General features: G+C 70.7%; 1 protein-coding gene across 1 annotated transcript in view; it reads right to left on the reverse strand.

Annotated features, from left to right (window-relative positions):
- Window positions 1–13261: 13261 nt before the first annotated feature.
- The window catches only part of NDUFA10 (NADH:ubiquinone oxidoreductase subunit A10), a 32157-nt gene continuing 31742 nt past the window's right edge, over window positions 13262–13676 (reverse strand). Inside the window, exon 10 of the mRNA XM_074364639.1 lies at window positions 13262–13673. Coding sequence (XP_074220740.1) covers window positions 13605–13673 — 69 coding nt within the window. The 3' untranslated portion in view covers window positions 13262–13604. The remainder of the gene's footprint in view (window positions 13674–13676) is intronic.

Here is a 13676-nt window from a genome sequence, read left to right on the forward strand (position 1 = left end):
CCCACCTGCTACCTCCCACCTGCTCCCCCCCACCCCTGCTCCCCCCCACCTACTACCCCCCACCTGCTACCTCCCACCTGCTCCCCCACCCCTGCTACCCCCGACCTGCTACCCCCACCTGCTCCCCCACCCCTGCTCCCCCACCCCTGCTCCCCCCCACCTGTTCCCCCTCACCTGCTCCCCCCCACCTGCTCCCCCACCCCTGCTACCCCCGACCTGCTACCCCCACCTGCTACCCCCCCCTGCTCCCCCACCCCTGCTACCCCCGACCTGCTACCCCCACCTGCTACCCCCACCCCTGCTCCCCCCCACCTGCTACCCCCCCACCTGCTCCCCCACCCCTGCTACCCCCGACCTGCTACCCCCAGCTGCTACCCCCCCCTGCTCCCCCCCACCTACTACCCCCCACCTGCTACCCCCACCTGCTCCCCCCCACCTGCTCCCCCCCACCTGCTCCCCCCCACCTGCTCCCCCACCCCTGCTACCCCCGACCTGCTCCCCCACCCCTGCTCCCCCCCACCTGCTCCCCCACCCCTGCTACCCCCGACCTGCTACCCCCACCTGCTCCCCCACCCCTGCTACCCCCACCTGCTACCCCCCCCTGCTCCCCCACCCCTGCTACCCCCGACCTGCTACCCCCCACCTGCTACCCCCCACCTGCTCCCCCCCACCTGTTCCCCTCACCTGCTCCCCCCCACCTGCTCCCCCACCTCTGCTACCCCCCACCTGCTACCCCACACCTGCTCCCCCACTCCTGCTACCCCCCACCTGCTACCCCCCACCTGCTACCCCCCACCTGCTACCTCCCACCTGCTCCCCCCCACCTGCTACCCCCCACCTGCTACCTCCCACCTGCTCCCCCACCCCTGCTACCCCCGACCTGCTACCCCCACCTGCTCCCCCCACCCCTGCTACCCCCCACCTGCTCCCCCCCACCTGCTCCCCCCCACCTGTTCCCCCTCCCCTGCTCCCCCCCACCTGCTCCCCCACCTCTGCTACCCCCCACCTGCTACCCCCACCTGCTCCCCCCACCCCTGCTACCCCCCACCTGCTCCCCCCCACCTGCTCCCCCCCACCTGTTCCCCCTCACCTACTACCCGCCACCTGCTACCCCCACCTGCTCCCCCCCACCTGCTCCCCCACCCCTGCTACCCCCACCTGCTCCCCCCCACCTGCTCCCCCACCCCTGCTACCCCCGACCTGCTACCCCCACCTGCTCCCCCCACCCCTGCTCCCCCCCACCTACTACCCCCCACCTGCTACCCCCCCACCTGCTCCCCCACCCCTGCTACCCCCGACCTGCTCCCCCCCACCTGCTCCCCCACCCCTGCTACCCCCACCTGCTCCCCCCCACCTGCTCCCCCCCACCTGCTACCCCCCACCTGCTACCTCCCACCTGCTCCCCCCCACCCCTGCTCCCCCCCACCTACTACCCCCCACCTGCTACCCCCACCTGCTCCCCCCCACCTGCTCCCCCACCCCTGCTACCCCCACCTGCTCCCCCCACCCCTGCTCCCCCCCACCTACTACCCCCCACCTGCTACCCCCACCTGCTCCCCCCCACCTGCTCCCCCACCCCTGCTACCCCCACCTGCTCCCCCCCACCTGCTCCCCCCCACCTACTACCCCCCACCTGCTACCCCCACCTGCTCCCCCCCACCTGCTCCCCCCCACCTGCTACCCCCGACCTGCTACCCCCACCTGCTCCCCCCCACCTGCTCCCCCCCACGTACTACCCCCCACCTGCTACCTCCACCTGCTCCCCCCCACCTGCTCCCCCCCACCTGCTACCCCCGACCTGCTACCCCCACCTGCTCCCCCCACCCCTGCTCCCCCCCACCTACTACCCCCCACCTGCTACCCCCACCTGCTCCCCCCCACCTGCTCCCCCACCCCTGCTACCCCCACCTGCTCCCCCCCACCTGCTCCCCCCCACCTACTACCCCCCACCTGCTACCCCCACCTGCTCCCCCCTACCTGCTCCCCCCCACCTGCTACCCCCCACCTGCTACCTCCCACCTGCTACCCCCCACCTGCTACCCGCCACCTGCTACCCCCCACCTGCTACCTCCCACCTGCTCCCCCCCACCTGCTACCCCCCACCTGCTCCCCCACCCCTGCTACCCCCCACCTGCTCCCCCCCACCTGCTCCCCCACCCCTGCTACCCCCGACCTGCTACCCCCACCTGCTCCCCCCACCCCTGCTCCCCCCCACCTACTACGCCCCACCTGCTACCCCCACCTGCTCCCCCCCACCTGCTCCCCCACCCCTGCTACCCCCACCTGCTCCCCCCCACCTGCTCCCCCACCCCTGCTACCCCCGACCTGCTACCCCCACCTGCTCCCCCCACCCCTGCTCCCCCCCACCTACTACCCCCCACCTGCTACCCCCACCTGCTCCCCCCCACCTGCTCCCCCACCCCTGCTACCCCCACCTGCTCCCCCCCACCTGCTCCCCCCCACCTGCTACCCCCACCTGCTCCCCCCCACCTGCTCCCCCACCCCTGCTACCCCCGACCTGCTCCCCCACCCCTGCTCCCCCCCACCTACTACCCCCCACCTGCTACCCCCACCTGCTCCCCCCCACCTGCTCCCCCACCCCTGCTACCCCCACCTGCTCCCCCCCACTTGCTCCCCCCCACCTACTACCCCCAACCTGCTACCCCCACCTGCTCCCCCCCACCTGCTCCCCCCCACCTGCTACCCCCCACCTGCTCCCCCACCCCTGCTACCCCCCACCTGCTCCCCCCCACCTGCTCCCCCACCCCTGCTACCCCCGACCTGCTACCCCCACCTGCTCCCCCCACCCCTGCTCCCCCCCACCTACTACCCCCCACCTGCTACACCCACCTGCTCCCCCCCACCTGCTCCCCCACCCCTGCTACCCCCACCTGCTCCCCCCCACCTGCTCCCCCCACCTGCTACCCCCACCTGCTCCCCCCCACCTGCTCCCCCACCCTTGCTACCCCCGACCTGCTCCCCCACCCCTGCTCCCCCCCACCTACTACCCCCCACCTGCTCCCCCCCACCTGCTCCCCCCCACCTGTTCCCCCTCACCTGCTCCCCCCCACCTGCTCCCCCACCCCTGCTACCCCCGACCTGCTACCCCCACCTGCTCCCCCCACCCCTGCTACCCCCCACCTGCTCCCCCCCACCTGCTCCCCCCCACCTGTTCCCCCTCACCTGCTCCCCCCCACCTGCTCCCCCACCTCTGCTACCCCCCACCTGCTACCCCCCACCTGCTCCCCCACCCCTGCTACCCCCCACCTGCTACCCCCCACCTGCTACCCCCACCTGCTCCCCCCCACCTGCTCCCCCCACCTGCTCCCCCCCACCTGCTCCCCCACCCCTGCTACCCCCACCTGCTCCCCCCCACCTGCTCCCCCCCACCTGCTACCCCCACCTGCTCCCCCCCACCTGCTCCCCCCACCTGCTCCCCCCCACCTGCTCCCCCACCCCTGCTACCCCCACCTGCTCCCCCCCACCTGCTCCCCCCCACCTGCTACCCCCACCTGCTCCCCCCCACCTGCTCCCCCACCCCTGTTCCCCCTCACCTGCTCCCCCCCACCTGCTCCCCCACCTCTGCTACCCCCCACCTGCTACCCCCCACCTGCTCCCCCACCCCTGCTACCCCCACCTGCTCCCCCCCACCTGCTCCCCCCCACCTGTTCCCCCTCACCTGCTCCCCCCCACCTGCTCCCCCACCTCTGCTTCCCCCCACCTGCTACCCCCCACCTGCTCCCCCACCCCTGCTACCCCCCACCTGCTACCTCCCACCTGCTCCCCCCCACCTGCTACCCCCCACCTGCTCCCCCACCCCTGCTACCCCCCACCTGCTACCCCCCACCTGCTACCTCCCACCTGCTACCCCCCACCTGCTACCCCCCACCTGCTCCCCCCCACCTGCTACCCCCCACCTGCTCCCCCACCCCTGCTCCCCCCCACCTGTTCCCCCTCACCTGCTCCCCCCCACCTGCTCCCCCACCCCTGCTACCCCCCACCTGCTACCCCCCACCTGCTCCCCCACCCCTGCTACCCCCCACCTGCTACCCCCCACCTGCTACCCCCCACCTGCTACCTCCCACCTGCTCCCCCACCCCTGCTACCCCCGACCTGCTACCCCCACCTGCTCCCCCACCCCTGCTCCCCCACCCCTGCTCCCCCCACCTGCTACCCCCCACCTGCTACCTCCCACCTGCTCCCCCACCCCTGCTACCCCCGACCTGCTACACCCACCTGCTCCCCCACCCCTGCTCCCCCACCCCTGCTCCCCCCCACCTGTTCCCCCTCACCTGCTCCCCCCCACCTGCTCCCCCACCTCTGCTACCCCCCACCTGCTCCCCCCCACCTGCTCCCCCACCTCTGCTACCCCCCACCTGCTACCCCCACCTGCTACCCCACCCCTGCTACCCCCCACCTGCTCCCCCACCCCTGCTACCCCCCACCTGCTACCCCCCACCTGCTCCCCCCCACCTGCTACCCCCACCTGCTACCTCCCACCTGCTCCCCCCCACCTGCTACCCCCCACCTGCTCCCCCCCCACCTGCTACCCCCCACCTGCTCCCCCACCCCTGCTCCCCCCCACCTGTTCCCCCTCACCTGCTCCCCCCCACCTGCTCCCCCACCTCTGCTACCCCCGACCTGCTACCCCCACCTGCTACCCCACCCCTGCTCCCCCACCTCTGCTACCCCCCACCTGCTACCCCCACCTGCTACCCCACCCCTGCTACCCCCCACCTGCTCCCCCACCCCTGCTACCCCCCACCTGCTCCCCCCCACCTGCTACCCCCCACCTGCTACCTCCCACCTGCTCCCCCCCACCCCTGCTCCCCCCCACCTACTACCCCCCACCTGCTACCTCCCACCTGCTCCCCCACCCCTGCTACCCCCGACCTGCTACCCCCACCTGCTCCCCCACCCCTGCTCCCCCACCCCTGCTCCCCCCCACCTGTTCCCCCTCACCTGCTCCCCCCCACCTGCTCCCCCACCCCTGCTACCCCCGACCTGCTACCCCCACCTGCTCCCCCCACCCCTGCTACCCCCCACCTGCTCCCCCCCACCTGCTCCCCCCCACCTGTTCCCCCTCACCTGCTCCCCCCCACCTGCTCCCCCACCTCTGCTACCCCCCACCTGCTACCCCCCACCTGCTCCCCCACCCCTGCTACCCCCCACCTGCTACCCCCCACCTGCTACCCCCACCTGCTACCTCCCACCTGCTCCCCCCCAGCTGCTACCCCCCACCTGCTCCCCCACCCCTGCTACCCCCCACCTGCTCCCCCCCACCTGCTCCCCCACCCCTGCTACCCCCGACCTGCTACCCCCACCTGCTCCCCCCACCCCTGCTCCCCCCCACCTACTACCCCCCACCTGCTACCCCCACCTGCTCCCCCCCACCTGCTACCCCCACCTGCTCCCCCCCACCTGCTCCCCCACCCCTGCTACCCCCCACCTGCTACCCCCCACCTGCTACCCCCACCTGCTCCCCCCCACCTGCTCCCCCCCACCTGCTCCCCCCACCTGCTCCCCCCCACCTGCTTCCCCACCCCTGCTACCCCCACCTGCTCCCCCCCACCTGCTCCCCCCCACCTGCTACCCCCACCTGCTCCCCCCCACCTGCTCCCCCACCCCTGTTCCCCCTCACCTGCTCCCCCCCACCTGCTCCCCCACCTCTGCTACCCCCCACCTGCTACCCCCCACCTGCTCCCCCACCTCTGCTACCCCCCACCTGCTACCCCCCACCTGCTCCCCCACCCCTGCTACCCCCACCTGCTCCCCCCCACCTGCTCCCCCCCACCTACTACCCCCCACCTGCTACCCCCACCTGCTCCCCCCCACCTGCTCCCCCCCACCTGCTACCCCCGACCTGCTACCCCCACCTGCTCCCCCCCACCTGCTCCCCCCCACGTACTACCCCCCACCTGCTACCTCCACCTGCTCCCCCCCACCTGCTCCCCCCCACCTGCTACCCCCGACCTGCTACCCCCACCTGCTCCCCCCACCCCTGCTCCCCCCCACCTACTACCCCCCACCTGCTACCCCCACCTGCTCCCCCCCACCTGCTCCCCCACCCCTGCTACCCCCACCTGCTCCCCCCCACCTGCTCCCCCCCACCTACTACCCCCCACCTGCTACCCCCACCTGCTCCCCCCTACCTGCTCCCCCCCACCTGCTACCCCCCACCTGCTACCTCCCACCTGCTACCCCCCACCTGCTACCCGCCACCTGCTACCCCCCACCTGCTACCTCCCACCTGCTCCCCCCCACCTGCTACCCCCCACCTGCTCCCCCACCCCTGCTACCCCCCACCTGCTCCCCCCCACCTGCTCCCCCACCCCTGCTACCCCCGACCTGCTACCCCCACCTGCTCCCCCCACCCCTGCTCCCCCCACCTACTACGCCCCACCTGCTACCCCCACCTGCTCCCCCCCACCTGCTCCCCCACCCCTGCTACCCCCACCTGCTCCCCCCCACCTGCTCCCCCACCCCTGCTACCCCCGACCTGCTACCCCCACCTGCTCCCCCCACCCCTGCTCCCCCCCACCTACTACCCCCCACCTGCTACCCCCACCTGCTCCCCCCCACCTGCTCCCCCACCCCTGCTACCCCCACCTGCTCCCCCCCACCTGCTCCCCCCCACCTGCTACCCCCACCTGCTCCCCCCCACCTGCTCCCCCACCCCTGCTACCCCCGACCTGCTCCCCCACCCCTGCTCCCCCCCACCTACTACCCCCCACCTGCTACCCCCACCTGCTCCCCCCCACCTGCTCCCCCACCGCTGCTACCCCCACCTGCTCCCCCCCACTTGCTCCCCCCCACCTACTACCCCCAACCTGCTACCCCCACCTGCTCCCCCCCACCTGCTCCCCCCCACCTGCTACCCCCCACCTGCTCCCCCACCCCTGCTACCCCCCACCTGCTCCCCCCCACCTGCTCCCCCACCCCTGCTACCCCCGACCTGCTACCCCCACCTGCTCCCCCCACCCCTGCTCCCCCCCACCTACTACCCCCCACCTGCTACACCCACCTGCTCCCCCCCACCTGCTCCCCCACCCCTGCTACCCCCACCTGCTCCCCCCCACCTGCTCCCCCCACCTGCTACCCCCACCTGCTCCCCCCCACCTGCTCCCCCACCCTTGCTACCCCCGACCTGCTCCCCCACCCCTGCTCCCCCCCACCTACTACCCCCCACCTGCTCCCCCCCACCTGCTCCCCCCCACCTGTTCCCCCTCACCTGCTCCCCCCCACCTGCTCCCCCACCCCTGCTACCCCCGACCTGCTACCCCCACCTGCTCCCCCCCACCTGCTCCCCCCCACCTGTTCCCCCTCACCTGCTCCCCCCCACCTGCTCCCCCACCTCTGCTACCCCCCACCTGCTACCCCCCACCTGCTCCCCCACCCCTGCTACCCCCCACCTGCTACCCCCCACCTGCTACCCCCACCTGCTCCCCCCCACCTGCTCCCCCCACCTGCTCCCCCCCACCTGCTCCCCCACCCCTGCTACCCCCACCTGCTCCCCCCCACCTGCTCCCCCCCACCTGCTACCCCCACCTGCTCCCCCCCACCTGCTCCCCCCACCTGCTCCCCCCCACCTGCTCCCCCACCCCTGCTACCCCCACCTGCTCCCCCCCACCTGCTCCCCCCCACCTGCTACCCCCACCTGCTCCCCCCCACCTGCTCCCCCACCCCTGTTCCCCCTCACCTGCTCCCCCCCACCTGCTCCCCCACCTCTGCTACCCCCCACCTGCTACCCCCCACCTGCTCCCCCACCCCTGCTACCCCCACCTGCTCCCCCCCACCTGCTCCCCCCCACCTGTTCCCCCTCACCTGCTCCCCCCCACCTGCTCCCCCACCTCTGCTTCCCCCCACCTGCTACCCCCCACCTGCTCCCCCACCCCTGCTACCCCCCACCTGCTACCTCCCACCTGCTCCCCCCCACCTGCTACCCCCCACCTGCTCCCCCACCCCTGCTACCCCCCACCTGCTACCCCCCACCTGCTACCTCCCACCTGCTACCCCCCACCTGCTACCCCCCACCTGCTCCCCCCCACCTGCTACCCCCCACCTGCTCCCCCACCCCTGCTCCCCCCCACCTGTTCCCCCTCACCTGCTCCCCCCCACCTGCTCCCCCACCCCTGCTACCCCCCACCTGCTACCCCCCACCTGCTCCCCCACCCCTGCTACCCCCCACCTGCTACCCCCACCTGCTACCCCCCACCTGCTACCTCCCACCTGCTCCCCCACCCCTGCTACCCCCGACCTGCTACCCCCACCTGCTCCCCCACCCCTGCTCCCCCACCCCTGCTCCCCCCACCTGCTACCCCCCACCTGCTACCTCCCACCTGCTCCCCCACCCCTGCTACCCCCGACCTGCTACACCCACCTGCTCCCCCACCCCTGCTCCCCCACCCCTGCTCCCCCCCACCTGTTCCCCCTCACCTGCTCCCCCCCACCTGCTCCCCCACCTCTGCTACCCCCCACCTGCTCCCCCCCACCTGCTCCCCCACCTCTGCTACCCCCCACCTGCTACCCCCACCTGCTACCCCACCCCTGCTACCCCCCACCTGCTCCCCCACCCCTGCTACCCCCCACCTGCTACCCCCCACCTGCTCCCCCCCACCTGCTACCCCCACCTGCTACCTCCCACCTGCTCCCCCCCACCTGCTACCCCCCACCTGCTCCCCCCCCACCTGCTACCCCCCACCTGCTCCCCCACCCCTGCTCCCCCCCACCTGTTCCCCCTCACCTGCTCCCCCCCACCTGCTCCCCCACCTCTGCTACCCCCGACCTGCTACCCCCACCTGCTACCCCACCCCTGCTCCCCCACCTCTGCTACCCCCCACCTGCTACCCCCACCTGCTACCCCACCCCTGCTACCCCCCACCTGCTCCCCCACCCCTGCTACCCCCCACCTGCTCCCCCCCACCTGCTACCCCCCACCTGCTACCTCCCACCTGCTCCCCCCCACCCCTGCTCCCCCCCACCTACTACCCCCCACCTGCTACCTCCCACCTGCTCCCCCACCCCTGCTACCCCCGACCTGCTACCCCCACCTGCTCCCCCACCCCTGCTCCCCCACCCCTGCTCCCCCCCACCTGTTCCCCCTCACCTGCTCCCCCCCACCTGCTCCCCCACCCCTGCTACCCCCGACCTGCTACCCCCACCTGCTCCCCCCACCCCTGCTACCCCCCACCTGCTCCCCCCCACCTGCTCCCCCCCACCTGTTCCCCCTCACCTGCTCCCCCCCACCTGCTCCCCCACCTCTGCTACCCCCCACCTGCTACCCCCCACCTGCTCCCCCACCCCTGCTACCCCCCACCTGCTACCCCCCACCTGCTACCCCCACCTGCTACCTCCCACCTGCTCCCCCCCAGCTGCTACCCCCCACCTGCTCCCCCACCCCTGCTACCCCCCACCTGCTCCCCCCCACCTGCTCCCCCACCCCTGCTACCCCCGACCTGCTACCCCCACCTGCTCCCCCCACCCCTGCTCCCCCCCACCTACTACCCCCCACCTGCTACCCCCACCTGCTCCCCCCCACCTGCTACCCCCACCTGCTCCCCCCCACCTGCTCCCCCACCCCTGCTACCCCCCACCTGCTACCCCCCACCTGCTACCCCCACCTGCTCCCCCCCACCTGCTCCCCCCCACCTGCTCCCCCCACCTGCTCCCCCCCACCTGCTTCCCCACCCCTGCTACCCCCACCTGCTCCCCCCCACCTGCTCCCCCCCACCTGCTACCCCCACCTGCTCCCCCCCACCTGCTCCCCCACCCCTGTTCCCCCTCACCTGCTCCCCCCCACCTGCTCCCCCACCTCTGCTACCCCCCACCTGCTACCCCCCACCTGCTCCCCCACCTCTGCTACCCCCCACCTGCTACCCCCCACCTGCTCCCCCACCCCTGCTACCCCCACCTGCTCCCCCCCACCTGCTCCCCCCCACCTGTTCCCCCTCACCTGCTCCCCCCCACCTGCTCCCCCCCACCTGCTCCCCCACCCCTGCTACCCCCCACCTGCTCCCCCACCCCTGCTACCCCCCACCTGCTACCCCCCACCTGCTACCTCCCACCTGCTCCCCCCCACCTGCTACCCCCCACCTGCTCCCCCCCACCTGCTCCCCCCCACCTGTTCCCCCTCACCTGCTCCCCCCCACCTGCTCCCCCACCTCTGCTACCCCCCACCTGCTACCCCCCACCTGCTACCCCACCCCTGCTACCCCCCACCTGCTCCCCCACCCCTGCTACCCCCCACTTGCTACCTCCCACCAGATCATCCTCAGCTCCAGGACGTCCACACTGGGTGCCCTGGGGACGAGGCCTGGACCTCCTCAGTCAACACTCGCCCCTGGGTGGGTTCACCGAGTCTCACAGCGTTCAGCACTTCTCCCCACAAGTGACCCCACACCTGGAACCACTTCCCGAGCGTCCCCCCCGAGCTGTGCTATTTGACTCTTCCCTGCCCACCCCCAGGTCTGGGGCTGCAAGCGGTGTCCGGGACACTGGAGGCCTCAAAATTAAAAGCCGGGATTTTAATAGTCACTGGCATAGCCTCATTGTTCAGAAAGTTCATTCCATGAAGCTGCAGGGCACTAACCCGAGCACCTGCCAAGACACGAGGGGCAGTGGGGTCTGAGCGGGGAGCTTCAGGACCAGAACCGGGAAGCGGCTCCGGTGAGACGCTGCTCTGACTACGCTTTCTAACGAGGAACTTCAACACCAGTAAGTCAGCGGTATAGACGGGGAGCTTGCTGACATGTCTGGAGATAATCCCAGCCCGCGTGCCACCGCTCCTGGGAGGAGAACCTGTGATGCGAGCTGAGCGGGGCCGGGGACCGGGACCGTGGGCTGTGGGCGTGGGGACGCCACGCTCGTCCTGACTGGACTCTGCGCCGCCCAGGGCCCCGCCACCCGGCTCTGTCCAGACGAGACCCCTGCGCCTCCGCCCGAGGAAACCTCTGGCTCAAGCCGTGGGCCTGGACTGAGAAGTGCACTTTCCTCTGTAAAATTTGCCGCCGCCTCCGCGTCTCCCGGCTCCCGGTTCTCCTGCAGCAGAGCCTCCGGCCCCAGCTTTCCCTTCTCTCCAGATGTGAAGCCCACACTCACGGGGCCTCACGCTCCCATTCATCCAGCCTGAGCAGCCAGCGGCTCTGCCTACACGGGCTTTTCTCCCCAAAGCCCGCCGCCGACAGTAATTGCAGCTTTCTCTCCGCCCCCGCTCCGCCAAACCCCCAGATCCTGCAGCTCTGTGCCCAGCGTGAGCAGGGCCTGCACCTCCCTGCAGTGAGGCAGCTGCCTGCCTGCGCCTTTGTTTTGACATGTGTGCTGGGAAGAACGACCCGCTAAGTAAATGGGGCACAGAGGGGTCCCCAGCCAAACTGGCGGCCAATGTGCTTTTGGGGAAAAAATATGGGGTCCTGACAAACAGATGGGCTTTGGCAAAGCAGGGCAAGAGCGCCTCTCATTCTTGTCTCAGGACCGGACCCCTGAGGTGGGAGAGCCACGTGGCTAGTCCCCGGCACACCTGCTGTCTTGGGGCGGGGGGGGGGGGGGCCCTCCGCCTGCCCTGCGGCCGCGCACCTGCTCAGCACGGGGGCCGCCAGCCGCAGCGGGCGACTCTGCCCAGCGGACAGTCAGCAGCAGGGACAGTGACCCGCTGGCTGAGGCGGCGTCGGGAACTGTCCGTCATTCCCTCTAAGCAACCGCAGTTCTCGCCCGTCTGGTCACACAACAACACGCAACAGAAAGGCCCTTTAAGGGAGAAACGAGCACCTTCTCAGACTCAGGGCCGGTCCTCACGCCTGCGCACACGCCTGCGTCCTGACAGCACCTCCCTCCTGACCGTCCAGCAGGAGGCGCTCGACACGCACTTTGATTTGGACCCCGGGGGTTTTAAGGGTTGGAAGCCCTCCTGTTAAACTCGCTCACGGCAGCTCTGAAGCGGGGAGATTCGGGGTGCCTGCCAAGCGCCCCAGGCTTCAGTCCGCAGAGAGGACGCGGACACCGTGCATGAGCTCTCCTCTGCCCCACCTCAAGGGAGAGGGGACGCCAGGGCGTGACGCCGACTCACTCTCGGCTTCACAAGCCCAAGCCCGAGCCCCCGGGCGCGGGCTGCACACACAGCCGGAGCCGCCCGCGCCCCTGGGCAGCCCCGCGCGCTGAGCGCTGGGGCCGGGTGCCCTGCAGGGCACGGCGGGGCGAAGCAAAGCGCTCTCATCGCGGCCGGGACCCCGGGAACAGCAAGATCATTAGCTGCTTTGCTTTTCTCTCCTCTCCTCTTTAATGGATCTGCGAGGCGCTCAGACCAAAAGACACTCCACAACTGGCCCGATGCCTGGCGCACTTTCATTTAATGATTAAAGCAGTTTGTTTTTCAGGGAAATGCAAAATGCTGGCCACTTAAATCTGGACTCCCAGAAATTGCTGGGAAACTATGTTCAATTCTTAAAATCCAAAGCGAGAGAGAGAGAGAGAGAGAGAGAGAGAGAGAGAGAGAGAAAGGGGAGAGCGGGGAGGGCGGGAGGAAGAGGGAAAGAGAGAGAGAGAGAGAAAGGCTGGAGGGAGGGCTGGGGGAGCGGGGCGGGAAGGGCAGCGAGGCCCACGGGCACCTTCCACAGTGGGGACGCCCGTCCTCTTCTGCTGTCCAGCACTGAAACCCCCGGCCACGTGGCTACTGAGCACTTGAACTGTGGCCAGTGCAGCTAAGGAACTGAGCTTAAAATTGCATTTAATTCTAATTCATTTAAATTCAAACAGCCGCGTGCGCCGAGGGCGAGCACACTGGACTCACGGAGCTCTGGAGCAGGAGACACGGCTAACAGACCACACAGCCGAGCTGACGCCGCCTCCACGCCCAGCGAGCGCGCAGGGAAGCGCGCTGTTCCCTGTTTCGGTAGAGGGGACAGACAAGCGTGATCTTCCCTCACGTGACTCGTTTCTGAGCGACAGCTTGGTTTTCAGGCAAGGAGTCTCCTGCTCTGTCTTTGTGCCTCTCCCGCTGACACTCGGCGCCGGACCCCCGCCCCCAGGAGGCGTAAGCACCCGGCTCTGCAGAGCTCGGGCAGCCTCCCCCTGCCGGCATCCCCTCTTTGCCTTCCCCCTCTTCTCTAGGGTAGCAGTTACATCCTAAAACAAACAGAGCAAATGCTTCCGAAAACCCTTCAACCCTAGTGAACATCTTAATCAAACCACCCGCATCAAAGCCAAGTGGTGAGTGTGTGCGCACACGTGAGTGTGTGGCAGGGATGTGTGTGCAGACGCACGACAGAGAGAAGGGCCACAGAACGGTTTTATTTCTCGGCGTGTGAAGGAGCAGCACACACTTCCGCCCGGCCCAGAGTGTGACTGTGATGTGAGGCCGCCCCTCGGTGATGCGTCCTCTCCCCCGGGGGGCAAGCACGAGTCGTCCCAAGTCAGAGCTGGAGGCCCCCCTTTCAACAGGGAGCTGCCTTGCAGTCCCTCGACCACACTGCGGGCACTGCTGTCTGGAGGCTGCGTCTTCCCCGGCACAGTTTCCAGACATGGTGCCCCAATGTAAGCTGCGTGGAGTCCAGGGCAGCGGTGGCCTGGGAGGTCCTCGTCCTCGTCCCCTGGGCCGCGTCAGCACAGCATCGTCATTTCAGCCAGATCCACTTGTCCCCCACGTCCTCGTTGTACCCAGGGCTGTACTTGCGGCCGGGCAGCTG

Source organism: Camelus bactrianus, chromosome 5, assembly GCF_048773025.1.
Source record: "Camelus bactrianus isolate YW-2024 breed Bactrian camel chromosome 5, ASM4877302v1, whole genome shotgun sequence".
Taxonomy (NCBI): Eukaryota; Metazoa; Chordata; class Mammalia; order Artiodactyla; family Camelidae; genus Camelus; species Camelus bactrianus.